Raw genomic sequence first — 20081 nt, 5'->3', positions numbered from 1 at the left:
CAGTGGTAGGGAGCCAGCTTCATAATAAACCCAATGAGAGGGAGACCTTGAGTTCAATATTACCAAAAAGTAAAACAAAAATCATGACAACAGGGGCTGGGAGTTTAGTCTAGTGGTAGAGTGCTTGCCTAGCATGTACCAAGACCCAGGTTTGATTCCTCAGTACCACATATATAGAAAAAAGCCAGAAGTGGTGCTATGGCTCAAGTGGTAGAGCTCTAGCCTTGAGAAAGTCCAAGGGTAGTGCTCAGGCCCTGAGCTCAAGCCCAGGACTGGCAAAAAAAAAAAAATCATGACGACGACAACAACCAAAATGATAAGAAAGTAAAACAGTTTCTCCTGGAGGAGGGGCTACCAGCAGGATGGGAAGTATGAGTAAGGATTAATATGATAGCTATAGTTTATTTGCGTAAATGAAAAGAGGAAGTAGCCAAGTGCTACTCATTATCTTCCTTATGTAACTGTAACCCTTCTGTACATCACCTTTACAATAAAATAAAACTAAATTTTTTTTTAAAAGTAAGACATTTAGTTCCTTGAAGAGACATAAGCTTTTTTCTACATTTTTATTTATGAAACGTTTACTGAACTGGTACAAAATTAGTGTCTTTCAACAGGTTGATTTGTCTGGGGAGTTAGTGTGTGCTCCATGTCCCCATCTCCAGCAGAGGCTGCAACCACACTGGATCTGTCCTGCCCTCCATTCTGGAGCAGCAGGCTAGGAGAGGCCTGGACCACAGAGTGGGTTATGTGCAGGAGGAGGGAGAAACAGGGAAGACCTAAGGCAACACTCCTTCCTCCTGGAATAAGAGACCTGACTCCCATACCTCCTAGCTCGAGTTGGCTTCCCCTCTGTAGTAGTGGTTTCAGCTGGGCAGCAGATGGACCCACAACATTAGCATTCTATTTTGTCTTCATATGCCAGGCTGGAGAAGCCCAGTTTACATACTTTCCAAGTAAGGGTACTCAGTGAGTCCTCTAGTCCCCATTCAGGGACTTCTATCTCCCCAAAGCTCCAAGGATGCTGTCCCTCAGTCCTCAGGGTTCAGGGCAGGGAGCCAGACATGGTGACTGAGTGACCTGCTTATGTCCACACTTCTAAGGGTATCATGCCTTCCTTGCTCCCTAACGGGGGCAGCAAACACTCCTCCTCCAGAAACTTGAGGGGGAAATGAACCAGGTGGCCCTGGATCTGGCTGAGCTCAGACCGGGCCAGGGGAGGGCTGACCACAGCCAGGGGTTCCACAGATACATATTCCCGGAGAGTTCGCAGGGAACGAGTGGCATTACATGGCAGGCAACGAAAGATCTGAGGATGGGAGAGAGACATGGAAGCCAATTAAATCAGGGGAGTCTCTCCCAAGAGTTCAAGCCAGCTAGGATGGACTCCACACTTCTTATATATCCTTGTAATAATACCCCTCATATTGACTCGGGATACTCAGTACCCAGTAGTAAGTACTATCAGACTTTCACTACCACTTCAGATCCTTGTACACTCACTTGTTTGTTTTTTCCACTCAAGGCTAGTGTTCTGTCACTTGAGCCCCACCTCTGCTTCTGGCTTTTTGCTGGTCAATTAGAGCTAAAGAGTCTCACAGACTTTTCTACAGGCTGATCTCAAACCAAGATCTTCAGATCTCAGCCTCTTGTTAGGATTACAGGTGTGAACCCTTAGCACTGGCCTTCATCCCCTTTCTAGAAGAACTGTGTAGTCTCTGTCCATGTCACAGAACAGGATAACCCATCCGTCACTCCAGGCTCCCCATCTCCCACCTGTTCATAGATATTGGCATTGTTCTCTGCTGTCTCCTGCCATAACTGGAAGAAGTCATCACAGACAGGGTCTCGAAGATCCAGGTCTGGCCGCTCATTTGCCCCAAGAATCACACTGTGGAAGAAATGGTCCCAGCGGGATGAGATTAGAGTCTTAGAGAAGTCATGACATTCCTAGCCAGGTATCATAAGAGACCACCGAAAAGATGCTTTCACTGAGCCCTGTGCATGCACTAAAAGTCCTTCACTTTTGTGTCTGTGTCCTGTAATATGAGCTATAGTTTATAACCACTTGGGGCTCCAGGAAAGAGAAGATTCACCAATAATTATCTTGTATAGAAGGCAAACTGCCCCTCAAACAGGCAATGCTTTCTTAGTATCGTAAAGATAACAGCCAAAAAACTCACATCATCAGCTAGGTGACTTGTCCCAACGGTAAAGTGATTAACTTCCCTGGAACTCCTCCAGAGACCAAGACTGAGCTTAGTCAACAAGGCAATGGCTGTGATTTGGGGCTCTTTTTTTTTTCCCCTCCCTGATCCTGGGCCTTAACTCTGGGCCTAGGCTCTGTCCCTGAGTTCCTTTTGCTCAAAACTAGCACTCTACCACTTGAGCCATAGCGCCACTTCCAGCTTTTTCTGTGATTAATTGGAGATAAGAGTCTCATGGACTCTTGAGTTACTGGCACCCAGCCTTGGTGTCATTTTAACTATGCATATTTCCTCATCTTCTGCCTCCAGTTTTCTCTATCCTAAACCCAATGTCTTTATCCTGAAGAGGACTGTACTGAAGATTTATTACATGGCTACCATGTAATAAATCTCCTTTCTCTGCTTTTCACAATGACTTTATTTGGCATATGGGATTGAGTGGCCAGACTTATGAACATGGGAGTTTGGGGGGTCTAAAATAATAGTTTTAATGCTTAAAAATAGACATGATAAACAGTAAAATAGGTTCAAATGAGTCTTGGTTTTTTTTGGGGGGGAGGGGGTGTCAGTGGTGGTGCTTGAACTCGGCCTAGGCGTTCTCTGAGCTCTTCTGCTCAAGGCTACCACCCTACCCCTGGAGCCACTTCCCATTTTTCTAGTGGTTAATTGGAAATAAGAGTCTCATGGACTTTAGTGCCCAGACTGGCTTTGAACTTCGATCCTCAGATCTTAGCCTCCTGAGTAGCCAGGATTACAGGCATGCACCACCGCACCTAATTTTTTTTTTTTTGTGCCAGTCCTTGGGCTTGAACTCAGGGCCTGCACATTGTCCCTGAGCTTCTTTTGCCCAAGGCTAGCACTCTTAACACTTGAGCCCCAGCACCACTTCTGGCTTTTTGTTTATGTGGTACTGAGAAATGGAACCCAGAGCTTCAAGCATGCTAGGCAAGCACTCTACCACTAACCATATTCCCAGCCCTGATTTTTCTCTACTTTGATGACTAATATTAAGGCATGATCTTAGAACCTTGTGCTCTCACTCAGGTTTTTTGGCCTTTTTGCTCACAGGTGGTGCTTTACCACTTGAACCACACCTCTACTTCCAGCTTTCTTCTGGCTAATTGGAGATAAGAATCTCTCAGATTTGTCTACTTGGACTGGCTTCAAACCTCAGTCCTCAAATCTCAGCATCCTGAGTAGTTAGGATTATAGATGTGAACTACCAAATGCCTGGCTGATAACTATTTTGATTTTGTTTAAATTATTCTTAAAATGTGTGTGTGTGTGTGCATGCGCGCTGATCCTGGGGCTTGAACTCAGCACCTGGGCACTGTCCTTGAGCATTTTCTGCTCAAGACTAGCACTCTATCACTTTGAGTCACAGATCTACTTCGAGTTTTCTAATGGTTAATTGGAGATAAGGGTCTCACAGACTTTCCTGCCCAAGCAAGCTTTAAACCCAATCCTTAGATCTCAGTCTCCTGAGTATCCAGAATTGTAGATATGATCTACCAGCTTCTGGCTGTGTGTGTGTGTGTGTGTGTGTGTGTGTGTGTGTGTGTGTGTGTGTGTGTGTGTGTGTGTGTGTACATGCATATGCTTAGTATGCTAGTACTGTAAGTGGGTTAGTTTGCCTACAGGGAAATCCAGAACCAGCTCTAAGGAGACTTCATGGTCCAGCTCAAAAATCAGACTTTCCCCCCACCAACTGCTCCACAGCCATCTTGTAGCACCCCACCTGCCCTACCTGAAGCAGTGTTTGCGCAAACTCAAGGCAAACCTGCCTGCCTGGTATTCCACCCCATCCATGAGGGAAGGCTCCATCTCTGTGTCCTCAATCAGCACAGCCAGCTCACTGTCCCTTTTCCCCAGCAAACTTCTGTCATTGATGTTCGCAGAACCTGGGATATGTGGGGGATACATGGTGTGTCTGTCTGGGCTGGGGGATTCCTCTCCCAGAATTCTCCCACACCTTCACCCAATCCCCACCTTGAGCCCCAGATGCAGTGTCATCTCCCAGCCCCTTGCCCTACCCCACCCTCCTCTCAATACTGACCAATGATGACAGTCCGGTCATCTGCAATGAGCATCTTGCTGTGGATATAGATGAGCTCTGAGATGGGGTGCCCGCCCAGCTCTCCGTGTGTGCGAAGCCCACAGATGGACATATAGTCCCGCCATGCTGTCCCCACTGCTCAAGAGACAGGGGAGAAGGGGCACAGTGAGATAAAGAGGGCCCCTGCCCTCATGGCTCTCCTTACTTCAGCCCTATGTATATACTTTCCTAGATGTGTATACTCTAATATGTATACTTTCCTAGCTGTGAGAGGCCACCTATGGCCTGAGGAGCCCCAGGCAGGCTAAAATAATGGCCTCCTTTCTCCTCAGTGCCCTCTTTTCATGTATCCAGAGTTTGCCCTGCTCTCCCACCCCCCACCCCCCACAATCCCCAGCACTCACTGGCTGCGTTGAGGCGATGTAGGATTGAATACTCCCCACGACACAGGGTCCTGAGAGAAAGGAAAGAATAAGGCTGATTTTGTTGTTGTTGTTGTTTTGCCAGGGGGAGGTATCAGAGAAAGGTCGACCTCACTTTCTGGGCCTTGGTGGCTCATGCCTGTAAACCTAGCTACTGAGAAGGCTGAGATCTGAGGGTTGTGGCATGAAGTCAGCCGAGGCTGGAAAGTCCATGAGACTCTTCTCTCCAATGAGCCACCAAAAAGCCTGAAATGGAGCTGTGGCTCAAGTGGTAAAATGCCAGTCTTGAGTAAAAATTCAAGTAAGAGTGCAAAGCCCTGAGTTTAAGCATCAGTACCAGTATGAAAGAAGAAAGAAAGAGAGAGACAGAGAGTGAAGGAGTGAGGGAGGGAGGAAGAGAGGGTAGGAGGGAGGCAGTGAGGTAGGTAGGCCTAGCAGGAAGGAATGGGGTGGGGGGTGGGTAGATGGGATCATGGAGAGGTAGAGTCCTGCTGGAGGTGGGGGTCACCTGTAAGTGAAGTGCAGAATGGCCTGGATGGAGTTACCGCCACCTGTGGAGATGTCCCCCTCAAAGCCAGGGAGCAAGGGCAGAAGCAGGTAGACTCGGAAACACTGGCCCTGTCTGGAGAAAGAGGCAGAGTCAGCGATGGACAATCCCCAAGGAGCTCTTCCTCATCTAGCTGGGTTTAAACCACGCCCCCGGCCCCCACCTTACAGTCCACCTTACTTGTGGGCTTTCAGGATTCTGTCCACAATCTCATCGCCCACCTTGTTCAGAACCGTGCGACCATCTGAGCAGCTAATGAAGAACTGATTCTGGGGCAGAGACCAGAGAGTGACATCAGCAGCTTGGCCCTGGCTCCCGGCCTGGCTCCCATTCTCAAGTCCTTAGACCCAGCCCAGGCCCTGCCCCACGCTTCGGTCCCAGCAACACCAACCCTAGACACTAATCCCATTGGCATCCCCAACTTCTCTTTTGGGTTATCCCTTCCATCCTCACCTCCACCCTTACCCCAGTCAGACCTCAATGTACAGGAAGTGCTGGCTCTCTCTGATGGTGTGCAGATAGGCATTGAGGATGGAATTCTCAGAAGTCCCTGCTGACCAGCGGTCCACAGACCGTAATACCTAGGGAACCGTGGATAGGATGTGAGTCCTTTGTGTGTGTGTGTGTGTGTGTGTGTGTGTGTGTGTGTGTGTGTGTGTATCACTCGTGGGACTTGAACTCTGGGCCTGGGCACTATCTCTGAGCAATTCAGCTCAAGGCTACCACCCTACCCCTTGAGCCACAGCCCCACTTGCAGTTTTCTAGTGGTTCACTGGAAATAAAAACCTCATAGATTTTAATGCCCAGGCTGGCTTTGAACCACGATCCTCAGGTCTCAGCCTCCTGAGTAGCTAGGATTACAGGAGTGAGCCACCACGCCTACGTCGGGCAGGATGTGAGTCTTAATATGAGGAAAAGCGGAATCTAGGGCAGGGATGGTGGTGGGAGTGGGTGGGACAGGGGGTGATGGTTCTCACATCAGGAAGAGTGCGACATGGAGCTAAAAGACAAGTGTCCTTACCTGGACAGTGGCACACTGCCCTCCTGGGAGTGTGAATGGCAGATGAGCAACAGCGCTGGTGGATTTGGGCAGCAGGTAAGGGTACATGGGGGTCTTGTACCTGGCTTTGGTGGTCTGAGGTGGAAGGGAGATGGCAGAGTTAGGAGGAGGGGACAGGCAGAGCCCCTCCCCCCACCTTAGCCTTTCCCATGACCCCAAAAGGAAGCAAGCACCTTGGTGAAGTTCCAGCGCTGGATAAAGTGACGGGCAAGGTCCCGGGCGGCTGAGCCATGGACAACCACCCCCACATCTCGCCATGGCATCCGGGGGACTGCCTTCCTGTCAATAAAATCTGAGAGCCCCAACCCGGAGGGTCAGGAGAAAAGTCAGGGCTGGTATGTTGGGGATTCTTGGCACGGGGAGGAGGCAAAGGCTGATTGACTCACCCAGTTCCATTCCAGTTCCAGTCCCAACTTCCTCCCCAGCTCCCAGCTCCCATAGGCCTTGTAGGAGGGAGCCTCACCTTCAAAAGGCCGGTCCAGCTGCACCCAATCTTTAGTAATGAGATTGCTGTAGTCCTTGCCCAGCCAGAAGAAGTGGTTGTGAGACAGGTCTGGAGTGCCCGCAGAGTCTGGGCATGGGGTGGGAGGCTGCAGAAGATACACGAAGGCCAGAGGCCACAGGGAACCAGGCCAAAGAGAAGACAAAAGCACTGGAAGTGTGAGAGAAGCAGAAAGCCCCTCACTCCAACCCTTCCCTTTCAGCTGTATTTTGAGGTTCATGGATGTGGGGAAGGAACTGAATTATAGCGTTTTATTTTCTTTCTTTTTTGCCAATCCTGGGGCTTGAACTCAGGTCCTGAGCACTGTTGTGAATGTTAGGCAAGCACTCTTATCACTAGGCCACACTCCCGGTCCAGAACTGGGTTATAATATTTTTCAAGTGAGTTCCTGGCTAGGTGTGGTTATGCACACAAGAGTTTGAGGCCAGCCTGGGATGTCTAATGAAAATCCTGTCTCAAAAAACAAAACAAAACAAAACCAAAAAACAGTGGTATCCAGACACGGGTGGCTCACACCTGGAACCCTAGCTACGCAGGAGGCTGAGATCTGAGGATCATAGTTCAAAACCAGCCTGAGCAGTAAAGTCTGTGAGACTCTTATCTCCAATTAACACCAGAAAACCATAAGTGGAACAGTGGCTCAAAGTGTTCGAGTACTAGCCTAGAGCAGAAGAGCTCAGAGAGCCCAGGCCCTGATTTCAAGCCTCATGACTAACAAACAAGAACAAAAAACAGTGAGGGGACCAAGAGTTTGACCTAGTGATAGAGTGCTTGCCTAGCATGCACAAAGACTCAGGTTCGATTCTTCGGTACCAAATATATAGAAAAAGCCAGAAGTGGTGCTATGGCTCAAGTGGTAGAGTGTTAGTCTTGAGAAAACCCAAGGACAGTATTCAGGCCCTGAGCCCAAGCCCAAGACTGGCAAAAACAAAAAACAAAAACAGTAGGTACTGGCAGATGCCAATGGCTTATACCTGTAATTCTAGTTACTTAGGCTGAGATCTGAGAGTCACAATTCAAAGCCAGCCCTGGCAAAAAAGTCCATAAGACTCTTGTCTCTGAATAACCACTAAAAGCTGAAAGTGGAGCTGTAGCTCAACTGGTAGAATACCAGTCTTGAGTGGAAAAGCTAAGGGTCAGCTACCAGGCTTGAGTGCAAGTCTTAGTACTGGTAAGGAAAAAAAAAAGCGGTTAGGTTCAGGGGCTTGGAGTTTGGCCTAGTGGTAGAGTGCTTGCCTAACATGCAGGAAGACCCAGGTTTGATTCCTTGGTACCACATATGTAGAAAAAAGCCAGAAGTAGTACTGTGGTTCAAGTGGTAGAGCTCTAGCCTTGAGAAAAACCCAAGGACAGCACTCAGGCCTTGAACTCAAGCCCAGGATCAGCAAAAAAAAGGTTAGGTTCTTGGGGGTGGATTCCCCAGAAAGGCTGAGAAACCCAGTGGATGACTGGCAGAAGAAGGGTGCAATTGGAAAGGGGTGTGGATCTAGGTTATCTGGGCTTTGGGAGACCCTGAGAAGGTCCCAGGGGAATTACCTGTGAGGCAGCTGACTCAGAGGTGTCCCCAAGGTCAGTGAGTCGGTAGTGTAGGTCATCCCAGCGGCCATAAGCAAGGTCCAGCCCCCCTAAGAAGGCCACAATTTGGTCTACTACCAGAAGTTTTTCATGATGGGCCCACAATGTCACCAGGTCTGGGTGACGCATCACCTGGAACAGACACCAGAGTTCATGAGGGTGTGTATGTGTGTGTGTTTCACAAGAAGGTAACAGGAGAGAAAGCTGGAAGGATGAGACCCTCCAGGGAGGGGAAGGGACGAGTGGTCTGGAAGGGTCTCTAAAACCCCACAGTCACCTTTATGTTGGGGTGCAATAGCATCAGAGTCCTCTTGCTGTAGCCACTGTTGATGCCCAAGGCTAATTCCACTTCTTTAAAAAGTAGTACGGACACCCGGATACCCTCCTCCTTGAATTCAGGTGAATGAAAGAATCAGACCCCGGTGCGTATCCCAGAGTGGCTCCTTTCCACCCTCCCCTAACCTTCACCACACCCTGAGCCCTGTACCATCCCTCCACCCTGCCTGGAGAGACCAGATGAGCCTCCACATGCCTTCATACTTACAGCAAGCATATATAGACTGACTGTCAGCTCTCTTCTTGCCTTGTCATCTGTCACCTACACTTCATTATCCATCTTGCCAAACATTTATTCATCATCTTATCTACCCTCGTCATTCATCTACCTTCCCACGCATCCTTCTATTTTCCAACTTTCCAGCTCATATCTTTCCATTTCTCTCCCTTTCTACCATCTATCCATCTAAGTATCCTTCCATCCTGTTCACCAACATATGCCCGCTACACAACGGGTGCTGTGCTCTGAACTGGAACTAGTGATGGTCAATAAAGTCCAGTGTGAAAAAGACAGAATGAGTCCCTCCAGGTAACAGAATACAGACCACTATGGATACTAGAAGTGTGTGTACTGGGAAGAGGAAGTAGGGAAATGAGGAATGACAGGCCTTCAGCCAGGATGGCTACATTTCCTTCCTTCCCAAAGCCTCAGATCCCTTCATCTCCTCTCATGCGGTAGTCCTAGTTAGCCTCTACCCACAGGCCTCCCCCCTGTAGCCTGTCCATGCTTCTCACCGCCTTCCTTTTGAGCATAATGTCTAGTCTCCAGTCATCGGAATGGGCTGGACGCTTCAGGTAAACCTCAGGACTCAGCCTAGGATTTGGAATAGGATGAAAGGAGCAAGCTAAGCACTGGACAAACCTCCATCTCTCCCTTTGCCCTGTGTCTCGCCCCATCCTACTCCCCCTCCCCATTTCTCAACTCCCCCTTTCCCCACTCACCACCAGTCTGTGATGAAAATCTCCTGTCGAGCTCCCAGGATGGCATCTGCCACAGCAGCAAAGTAACCTGCCCCATTCACAAACCTGGGGGGAGGAGGCCAAGCCAAGGAGATCAGAGGAGTCAGAAGCCAGAAAGCTCTGAAGAGTGAAGACCAGAGGAAAGGCATAGGTCAGAAGTGACAGCAATGTCCAAGATTAGACAGGTAAGATGGCATCAGATAAATCAAAGTAGGTTTATCAGTATGATTAGCCAGTATAAGTGAAATAAAAAGTAAAGTAGTGGAAGACACCCTCTATAAATCAATAAGCAAAGGGCATACAGTCAGGCACTGGTGGCTCATGCCTATAATCCTTGCTACTCAGGAAGCTGAGATCTGAGAATGACAATTCAACGTCAGCCCAGGCAGACAAAATCTGACAGACTCTTGTTTCCAATTAACCAACAAAAGGCTAAAGTGGAGGTATGGCTCAAGTGGTAGGGTGATAGCCTTGACTAGACAAACCAAGTGAGAGCACAAAACCCTGAGTTCAAGCCCTGGTACAGGTACACATGTGTATCATGTGTATATACATACACACACACACACACACACACACACACACACACACACACACACACACGAGGAAGAAAAGGAAGGAAGAAGAAAGAAAATAAAATGTTACGCAGGTTGGAGGCACAGCTCAGTTAGTAGAAGGTAAGCCAATGAGTGAAAGCATCAGATACTGAGTCTGAGTCTCAGACCAAATTAAAAAAGAAAGTTACACTCTACTTCATATATTTAATATTTTGATTGATAGTGGCCATCAAAGTGTCTTCTAAAAAGTTAGCATGAGCAGCTAAGTGTGATACTGCACACTTATAATCCCAGTTCTTGGGAAGCTAATACAAGATGAGGATGAGTTCAAGGACAGCCTGAGCTACCCTGTCTTTAAAATAAATAAATAAATAAATAAGTCAACCAAGATATGTGAAAGGGTATCAATGTATGTGAATTAATGCACCTTCTATCTGGCAAATATCATGTAACCCTTTTACTAATTACAATAAATAAATAAATAAATAAGTCAAGGGCCAGGAGTATGGCCTAGTGGTAGAATGCTTGCCTAGCATGCATGAAGACCCAGGTTGAATTCCTTGATACCACATACACAGAAAAAGCCAGAAGTGGTGCTGTGGTTAAGTGGTAAAGTGCTAGCCTTGAGAAAGCCCAAGGACAGCACTCAGGTCTTGAATTCAAGCCCCAGAACTGGGAAAAGAAGTCAACATCTATTAACATAGTCTATTAAACTACCCATTTCTTCATATGTTAATATTCTGCATTACCAACAATTCTTTTTTTTGCCAGTCTTGGGCTTGAGCTCAGGGCCTGAGCACTGCCCTTGGACTTTCTCAAGGCTAGAGCTCTACCACTTGAGCCACAGCACCACTTCCAGCTTTTTTTCTATGTATGTGGTACCCAGGAATCGAACCTGGGCTTTCATGCATGCTAGGCAAGCACTTTACCCCTAGGCCAAACTCCTGGCCCCTACTAACAATTCTAATTGGAACCAAACCTCTACTTTCAATTTTATGGCCAGTTAATTGGTCATAAAAGTATCATTGAGGGCCGGGCAAAGTGGCTCATGCCTGTAATCCTAGCTACTCAGGAGGCTGAGATCTGAGGATCTAGGTTCAGTTCAAAGCCCAGCTCGGACATTAAAGAACTTAAGACTCTTATCTCCAATTAACCACAAGAAAATGGGTGGTGGGGCTGTGGCTCAAGGGGTAGGGTGGTAACCTTGAGCTGAAAAGCTCAGGGACAATGCCCAGACCCAGGGATAGGATAGTAGCCTCAAGCTGAAGAGCTCAGGGACAGTGCCACGGATTTTTTTTTTCTGCTCAGGCTGGCTTCAAACCTCAACCCTCAGATCTTGGTTCCTGAGTAGCTAGAATTGCAGGTGTAAGACAGCATATTTCCCTCATTTCTTTACAGTCTTGTTCCTAAACAGTGCTCACTAAATATTTGTTTCCAATGAAACGTAACTAAATATGTATACACACAGAAATTGCATATATCCTTTTTTGCTTTTCGATATAGGGTTCACTATGTATACACACAGAAATTGCATATATCCTTTTTTGTTTTTCGATATAGGGTTCACTATGTAGTTCAGGGTGGCCTTAAACTCAAGATTTCTCAAAAGAAAAAAAAAAAAAAAAGACTAGAGCTCTACCCCGTTAGCTGAGCTCAAGGACAATGCCCAGGCTCTAAGTTCAAGTCCCACAGCTGACAAAAAAAAAAGTTTTCTCCTACCTCAGCCTGCCAAATCCAAAGGCTGGGATTACAAGAGTGCATCTGCACTTATTCTTAAGTACTAGTAAGTACATAGAGTAATTTTAGTTCTAGAAATACAGATTCTAAAATGCTTAGGCAAAAATTATATTTATGGAAGCATTATCTGTAAGAGTAAAAGTCAGGACATGACCTAAATGTAGACTTGCTAACGTATTCATTAAGTGGAAATAGTTGCAGAAGATGGTATATGATGTGTCATTTGTGATAAGACAAAAAGTCACACAACATACACTAACTGAAAATGCAGAAGAGGATCTAGGAGGATCAATATCAAACTTTCCTAGGCCAGGCATGGTGGCTCACGCATGTAATCCTAGCTACGCAGGAGGCTGAGATCTGAGGATCAAGTTTCAAAGCCAACCTGGGCACTAAAGAACCAGAGACTCTTATCTCCAATTAATCAGAGAAAACCAGAAGTGGGGCTGTGGCTCCAGGGGTAGGGGAGTAGCCTTGCGCCGAAGAGCTCAGGGACAGCGCCTAGGCCCAGAGTTCAAGCACCACGACCCACAAAAAAACCCAAAAAACTGTTGCCAGGGTTTTTTCTCTTTTTCTCCCCCCCCCTTTCTTTCTTTCTTTCTTTCTTTCATCGTGGGGCTTGAACTCTGAGCCTGAGTTCAGCTCAAGGCTAGCGCTCTACCACACTGAGCCATAGCACCACTTCCGGCTTTCTGATGGCTCACTAGAGATAAGAGTCTCACGGACTTTAGTGACCAGGCTGGCTTTGAACCAAGATCCTCAGATCTCAGCCTCCTGAGTAGCTAGGATGACAGGCAAGAACCACCAGTGCCTGGCTTGCCTGGGTTATTTCTAGGAGGAAAAACATAAAATTGTTAGGAGGTCTAAAATAGGTGACATGGAGTAAAGAATTGTGCAATGAGTAGGAATATAAGATTTTTTTACTTCATGTATTACTTTGTTGTTTGATTGTTTTGTTCTGTTTTCAGAGCTGGGAATGGAACCCAGAGCCTTAGTGGTGCCAAGCAAGTCTCTATCACTGAGCTACATCATTCACTTTACTTTTCTTCTTTCCCTTCTTTCTTCCTTCCTTCCTTCTCTTCTTTTCCTTCTTCCCTCCCATCTTTTAAGTGATACTAGAGTTTAAACTCGGCTTTGTGTTTGATTGGCTGGTGCTTACCATTTAAGCCACCCCTCTAGCTCTGCTTTTTGTTGGTTATTTTGGAGATGGGAGCCTTGCTGACTTTTCTGGCAGAGCTGGTTTTAAATTTTTGTTACTCCAGATCTTAGTCTCCTGGGTAGTTAGCAAACAGGTGTGACTTGTCAGCACCAGGTAACTCCTGACTTCTTAATAACAAACAGTTGAGGGTGATAGAAAAGGAGATTCTTGACTCAGGATGTCTGCATTTAACTTCCAGTTTCACTATTCACAAGACTTATTACCTTAGTTATCTAACAACTCTTTGCCTTAGTTATATTGATAAAATGAGATAACAATTGTATCTATCTCACAGAGTTGATAGGATGATCCCCAAGGTTAATATATGTAAAACAATTCCTGGCACATAGTAAATGCTATTTAAGTACTAGCTATTATTAGTACTTATGTTAAAAAAAAGTCCTGTAAGGCATGGTAGCATAGGAAGAGTTCAATGCCAGTCCAATCAAAAGATAGTGGGACCCTGTTTCAAAGCCCAATCTTAAAAACACAGTTTAACATGAACACACACACACATACACACACACACACAACTCAGCACTCCTGTAATCCTAGCTGTTCAGGAGGCTAAGATCTTAGGCTCAAGGTTCAAAGCTAGACCATGCAGAAGAGGCTCTTTCTCCAGTTAACCACCAAAAAGACAAAGTGGAGCCGTGGCTCAAGTGATAGAAGCACTAACTTTGAGGAAAGCTAAGAGAAAGCAACAGGGTATGAGTTCAAGCACACACACACACTACCTCCACAATTCTTTTCTGCCTATGATAAAAACTCAACCTCCATGGCTTAACATGATGGACCCTGCAGGATCAATTGATTTAACTCCCAGTCTACTTCTCAAACACACAAAACTCTCTCTGCCTGGACTGCTCCATTTTCTTCATCCTGCCAATGCAAACCTTCCCATGTGCCTTCAGAGAACTAGTCCTGAAATCCTTCTCAAAACTGTCTATCGACCACAATATCAACACAGTAAGTTCATAAAGTCTTCCAATTAGATCACATTGTTTCCTAAACCAGACAAGCCTATGTCTTACAGCCAGCACCAGACCACATGCACAAAGTAGATGCTTAGTAAAATGCTTATCAAGTATCTACATGAAAGATAAATTGGAGAGATTGGAGATCCTGAACAGAGGGCCTGTGTGATTTGTAAGGTCAGGAGAGGTCAGAGAGGCAAGATTCTGAGGGAGTTACTGACTTTGGCATTCCGGAAGGTTACAAAACCATTAGAGAAGAAAAAAAAAAAAAGTCAATGTGATTAAAGAGTTCAGAGAAGGTCAAAAAGAAACAAGAGCATCAAGACACATATAAACTAGAGAAAGACATCAGCATCTTACCACCGGGCTAGGGTCCCAGGCCGGGGTGGGGCATAGCTGTCGTGCCGATGCAGCTGTAGGAAGTCTTTGCCTGAGCTCTGGGCCAACTCAGTGATCTCTTGGCCCCACCACCGTGCCTGCCGGTAGCTACTGCACTTGAGAATCAAGGACCTGAACAGGAATAAAGAAAAGACCATAACCCTCCTCCTCCTCCTTCTTTCTTATTTATTTATTTTTGCCAGTCCTGGGGCTTGAACTCAGGGCCTGAACATTGTCCTTGGGCTTTCTCCAGGCTAGGGCTCTACCACTTGAGGCACAGTACCACTTCTGGGGTTTTTCTGTGTATGTGATACTGAGGAATGGAATCCAGGGCTTTCTGTATGCTAGGCAATCTATCATCAGGCCACACTCCCAGCCCCTAACCTTCTTTCTTCTCCATACCTGTGATCTTCCCAGAGATCTCTCCATTTCTGGCTGTCATCCTCCTGCCTCTTAGTCTCTTCTAATCAGGACTCCATAGACAGGGCAGATACCTGCTTCATTCAAAGTTGGTCCCCAGCAACCAACAAATACTGTGTCAGGCACCAAGTTTGTTGGATGGATAAATAAATGAATAGAATTCCCTTTTGGTTTTGTGATTTGTTTTCTGTTTTGGAGTCAGATATCCCTAGATATCCCCAAGTTTGAGGCTGGCCTCAAACTTGCTAGGTATCTCAGGCTGGCTTTGAACTTTCCCAAGAGTTCTTCCTGCCTGATCTTCCTGAAGTGTGAGGATAACAAAGTATGCCTCACCACATCAATATTCAGGCTTACACTGACTAATACCTGACTCTAAGACATCCAAAGCATCTAGGTAGACTAGTTTCCTAGTTCAAAACTCATCAGCTAGGTCTGATGTTTCACACCTGTATCATCCCAGCATTCAAGAGGCCAGATTGGGCTACAAAGAATCTTTGAGAAAGAAGAATCTTTCTCAAAATGAAAATAAGGAAGGGTGTGGTGGCTCTTGACGGGAATCCTAACTACTCAGGAGGCTGAGATCTAAGGATCGAGGTTCAAAGACAGCCCAGGCACAAAAAGGACCTGAGACTCTTATCTCCAATTAACCTCTAAAAAATGAGAAGTGGGGCTTGGTTCAAGGGTAGAGCTGTAGCCTAGAGCTGAAGAGCTCAGGGACAGCGCCCAGGCTGAGTTCAAGCCCCATGATACACACACACACACACACACACACACACACACGCAAGGAAAAGTAAGAAAAAAGAAACAAAAAAGAAGAAGAAAACAGTGGGTGCCAGTGGCTCACATCAGTAAGCTTAGCTACTCAGGAGGCAAGATCTGACTATCGGAAGTTCAAAACCAAATCAAGCAGGAAAGTCTATGACATTTGTATTCCAAATCACCAAAAAAGCCAGCAGCAGAGGGGTGACTCAAGTGATAGAGTGCCACCCCTGAGTGAAAAAGATAAGGGACAAGACCCAATCCCCGAGTTCAAGCCCTAGTACTGGCACCAAAACAAACAAATCCTACCATGTCAGATTGAAGGTGGGAACTGGATATAAAAGAGCTTTCCTGCCAGACACTGGTGGCGCACACCTGTAACCCTAGCTACTCAGGAGGCTGAGATCTGAGGATCGGAGATCAAAACCAGCCTGGGCAGGAAAGTCCACGAAACTCTTATATCCAATTAATCACCAGAAAACTGTAAGTGGTTAAAGGAATAAGGCAGTAGCCTTGAGCTGAAGAGCTCAAGTACAGCACCCTAGGCCCAGAGTTCAAGCCCCACAATTGACAAAACAAACCAACAAAAAACCAGAAGTGGCACTGATGCTCAAGTGGTAGAGTGCTAGCCTTGAGCACAGAGAGGCTCAGGGACGGTGCACCCAGACCATGGGTTCAAGGTCCATAACCAAAAAAGAAAAAGGCCTTCCTCTTTCCTGCTCAACTTCCCTCGGGGACCTAGACAGTTCCCCCACACGATTCCCCCACGCGACTCTCATACCAGAGATACCTTACCTGTGGGAGGTGTCAATCCGTACTCCATACCGGACCTCGGTGCTTCTCTTCCCCACCTGCACCTCAAAACCAGGATCAAAGAGCTGGACAAATGAGATGTTGCCAGTCTCCAGGCACATATACAGCAGAAAGGAGTCCTTCACCACCAGCCACCTGCAGCAGAAGGGCTGTGTACAATCCTCCTGCGCTCAGCCACAGCCACTGTCTGGCTGCCTGGCTCTAGCCCTCACCTCTTGGACCAGCGATAACAAACTTGGTCCCGGCTACAGCAGGTGAGACCAGGAACTCGATGTCCCCCTGAGCGCTTCCGGATCACACCTTCCCTACAGGGGACAATCAGGAAGAGATGCTAGATGGAGACTCCAGACTCCAGTACCGCCATTCTCAGGCAGGAAGTGATGAGATGTCTCCAGACAGCCAGGGGAGGAAGTGGAACTCACAGTCCTTTGGAGCCCAGGTCTGGGATAAAGGAGAGCTGACTGACTTCCAGAAACTCTGTCTGTAGAGGAATAAACAGGCTTAGGGGGAGACCTGATTTTCAGCCTCTCAGCCCCTAACATTTCCCTTTGTCCCCTTGGGGTTCTAATGATCCTGCTCCAGCTCAAAAGAACCCCCGTGTTCAGTCCCTGGACCTTACCATGGCATGGTAGTTGCGGTAGAATGACATGGTTAGGAGGCGGTTGAGGTAATTCTCCAGGTATTTCTGGAGGGAGGATGGAAGAGAGAAAAAAAAAATGGGCTGGGTGCTGGTGGTTCTCACCTGTAATCCTATCTACTCAGGAGGCTGAGATCTGAGGATTGAGGTTCAAAGCCAACCAAGACAGGAAAGCCCAAGAGATTTTGTCTCTTCATTTGACCACTAGAAAACCATAAACAAAACTGTGGCTCAGGGCCAGGAGTTTGGCCTAATGGTAGAGTGCTTGCCTAGCACGCATGAAGACCCGGTTCAATTCCTCAGTACCATATACATAGAAAAAAAGCCAGAAGTGGTGCTGAGGCTCAAGTGGTTGAGCTGTAGCCTTGAGAAAGCCCAAGGACAGTGCTCAGACCCTGAGTTCAAGCCCAGGACTGGCAAAACAAACAAACAAACTGTGGCTCAATGTGACAGAGCACAAGTCTTGAATGGAAAAGCTCAGGGAGAGCAGCCAGGCTATGAGTTCAATCCCCAAGACCAACATAAATAAAAAAGAAGAAAAGATGGGACCAGAGGCTCTTGCATACTGCATATGTCCAGAGGACATGGCAACCTCATACCTGTTTACTGGCTGCATGTCTGGTGGAGCCCTCGGGACCTCCCCGGGGTAGAGAGGGCATCTCCATGTTGGTTGTCTCTCGGGCTGGAACATAGGGAACAGCAAAGCTGTGGAGGAGATTGGGTGAGGTCAGGTGAGAGCTGGGAGGCTGGATGCCTGATATACTGGAGATGGGGGCTTGGAGGAGGGAAGGAGGCCTCAAGGTTGGCAGGAGGGGGGAAAGCTTTCTACCCTGGGAATGGAGACAAGGGAGGAGAAGCTGCCAAGGGCTTTTTGGGCACCCATCCAGCCTGAAACACTGGCACAGAACCATGGACAGGGAAAGCTGAGCAGGAAAGGTTTCCTGGTAACTACAGTCAGGAGAGGGAGAACCAGCAGCCAAGGAGTGAGACACGGGGTGTTATGGTCTGGGGGGGAGGAGAGGTTAGGGGAGCTGTGCCCTAGGACAGACATGTGATGCCGGAGTGAGAAAGGAGACTAGCCTCAGGGTCAGAGTGGATTGATGGCTGTCAGGAAGTGTGTGTGTGGGGGGGGGGAACCTGTCCCTCACCGAGCCAGGGGGAGCAGACTCATCAAGACTTTGTGTCTCTGGAGGTCACGATGTAGCTCCTGGAAGTGACGAAACTTCTTCTTGGTTGTCCAGGTAAAGTCGCCATGAGTCAAACGGACAGAATAGAGTGTGCAGGTTCCCACCTAGGGGTGCAAAGGATTCCATCAGTGCCTCTTGATGGAGCCCCAACCCCTCCAATCTGGACAGATCTTCCTCTACTGACCCCCACCCATCCACCCACCCACCCAGTGCCAGCTCAGCTACCTTAGATCCACTGGTGTATCTCTCAGTGCCCACCACCTCGGCGGTGACAGGAACGCCTGGGGCAAACACCAAGGGGTGCACTTTCAGAGGCTGAAGGTTGTAGATGGCCAGAAAAGGGTGCATCCGGTCAGCTGGAAGGAAAGAAAGCCTATGGGTTGAGACCCCAAAGGGATCCCCACCTAAAGTTCTCACCTCTTTGAGGGCCATCCTCCCTGAGTACCTGGGTCCTCTCCCTCTCTCAGAGTGTCCACCTCATCAGGCTCCATGTGCAGCTGGCTGGAGTTCAGGTAGTCTCCATAAGGGAAGGGGTTCTCCTGGGTTGCCATCATCCTAGAACAGGAGGCGGCGGCTTCAGGGACAGGATCTGCCCTGAAGAACACCTCCCCGCGACCCGATTCCGACCCCCCCCCACAAGTCCTCCATCCCCCACCACCTCTCCCCGATCGCTGACCCGCCCCATCGGCGCCCCTCCCTCAGCCCTGCACGCGCCCCCCAACCGCGCGCCCAGGGCCGGGAATCACCCCTGCAGGCCGGCCGGGACGGTCGGGAACTGGACCAGGGCAGAAGCCGGGACAGGACGCCCCCGAGGGTGGAGAGACCTCAGGGGGACCCCCGGGGCTCAGGCCCAGCTGGGAGCGGGGGTCCAGGCGGGAATGAGGAAGTCACGCGCTCCCCGAAATCTGGGCGTGCGGCTGAGTCAGAAGGCCCGGCAGCTCCGGCCGACTCCCATCCCCGCCCGGGTTCCGGAGCCCCGGACCCTCCGCTCCCGGGACCCGCTCACCCTGGCTGCGGGGCGCCGGCGCCCGCGCAGGTCGGCGAGCGCAGGGAGCAGGACGCCACCCCGGGCACCGGCCCACACCCAGCGGGCTGGCCCGGGCGGGGCCGGGGCGCAGGGCCTCAGCTCCCCGGGATTGCCGCCCGTCCTGTCCCGCCCCCGCCGCCCTCGCCGCCCTCCGCCCTCGGCGCCCTCGACCCGCCCCGCCATCCGGCGCCAAACCCGGCCCCAGGGCCGCCCACTCCCCGGCCCCGCCCTCTCTCTCGGTGCGTCTCGGTGTGTCGGTCCGTCCGTCCATCCGTGCATCTGTCCGGCGCCGTCGGACCGGGCGCGTCCTGCTGCCACCCAGAGTGCGCGCGTCGTCGCTGCACACATCTCTCCATTTCTCCACTGGGGCTCGGGCCCGGGGTCCTCGGCAGGCAGGCTTCTCCAGGCTGGGGTCAGGCCGGCGGCCAAGTCCACCCAAGCTGTCCGGATTGCGTTCGTAGATGGAAGGAATGAAAGGATGAAAAACCCAAAGGATGATGGCTACAAGTTCATTACTGTAGAAAAGGTTACATTCTTGCCTTCATTCATAAAACAGTCATTTTGCAATTGCTCGGTGCTACAATTAGTAAACAGGACAATTCCAGACTCCCGGTACTAGCAAAAAATAAAAAATTCCACTTGTACAGAGTAACACAGTTTATTAAATATGTAGTCTTTCCCATGTGTATGTGATTCAGAAACCAATAAATTAGTATTTAGTATTAG

General features: G+C 48.6%; 1 protein-coding gene across 2 annotated transcripts; it reads right to left on the bottom strand.

Moving 5' to 3' along the window:
• Positions 1 to 287: 287 nt before the first annotated feature.
• Positions 288 to 19464, bottom strand: Pld2 (phospholipase D2). 2 transcript variants are annotated; one of them, XM_090349781.1, is made up of 25 exons: positions 19335 to 19464; positions 18774 to 18883; positions 18554 to 18684; positions 18290 to 18432; positions 17741 to 17846; positions 17124 to 17189; positions 16927 to 16985; positions 16717 to 16809; positions 16487 to 16639; positions 14495 to 14644; positions 9648 to 9731; positions 9441 to 9519; positions 8647 to 8757; positions 8331 to 8501; positions 6756 to 6882; positions 6466 to 6584; positions 6254 to 6367; positions 5709 to 5813; positions 5413 to 5501; positions 5194 to 5307; positions 4668 to 4717; positions 4264 to 4398; positions 3955 to 4108; positions 1777 to 1891; positions 288 to 1309 (listed from the first exon to the last, which is right to left on the bottom strand). In XM_090349781.1, exons 2-25 carry the CDS (start codon positions 18880 to 18882, stop codon positions 1085 to 1087), a joined length of 2802 nt encoding a protein of 933 aa, XP_090205907.1. In that variant the 5' UTR covers position 18883; positions 19335 to 19464; the 3' UTR covers positions 288 to 1084. The 2 variants fall into 2 exon arrangements, with proteins under 2 accessions (XP_090205907.1, XP_090205908.1); XM_090349782.1 differs by lacking the exons at positions 18554 to 18684; positions 18774 to 18883; positions 19335 to 19464 and having other exon boundaries at positions 17741 to 17823; positions 18290 to 18366.
• Positions 19465 to 20081: the final 617 nt, after the last annotated feature.

This window comes from Megascapheus bottae, chromosome 17 (genome assembly GCF_031878675.1).
Source record: "Megascapheus bottae isolate mThoBot1 chromosome 17, mThoBot2.hap1, whole genome shotgun sequence".
Lineage (NCBI taxonomy): Eukaryota > Metazoa > Chordata > Mammalia > Rodentia > Geomyidae > Megascapheus > Megascapheus bottae.
The sequence above is the reverse complement of the archived record's forward strand: the minus strand, read 5'-3'. Positions and strand labels throughout refer to the sequence as shown.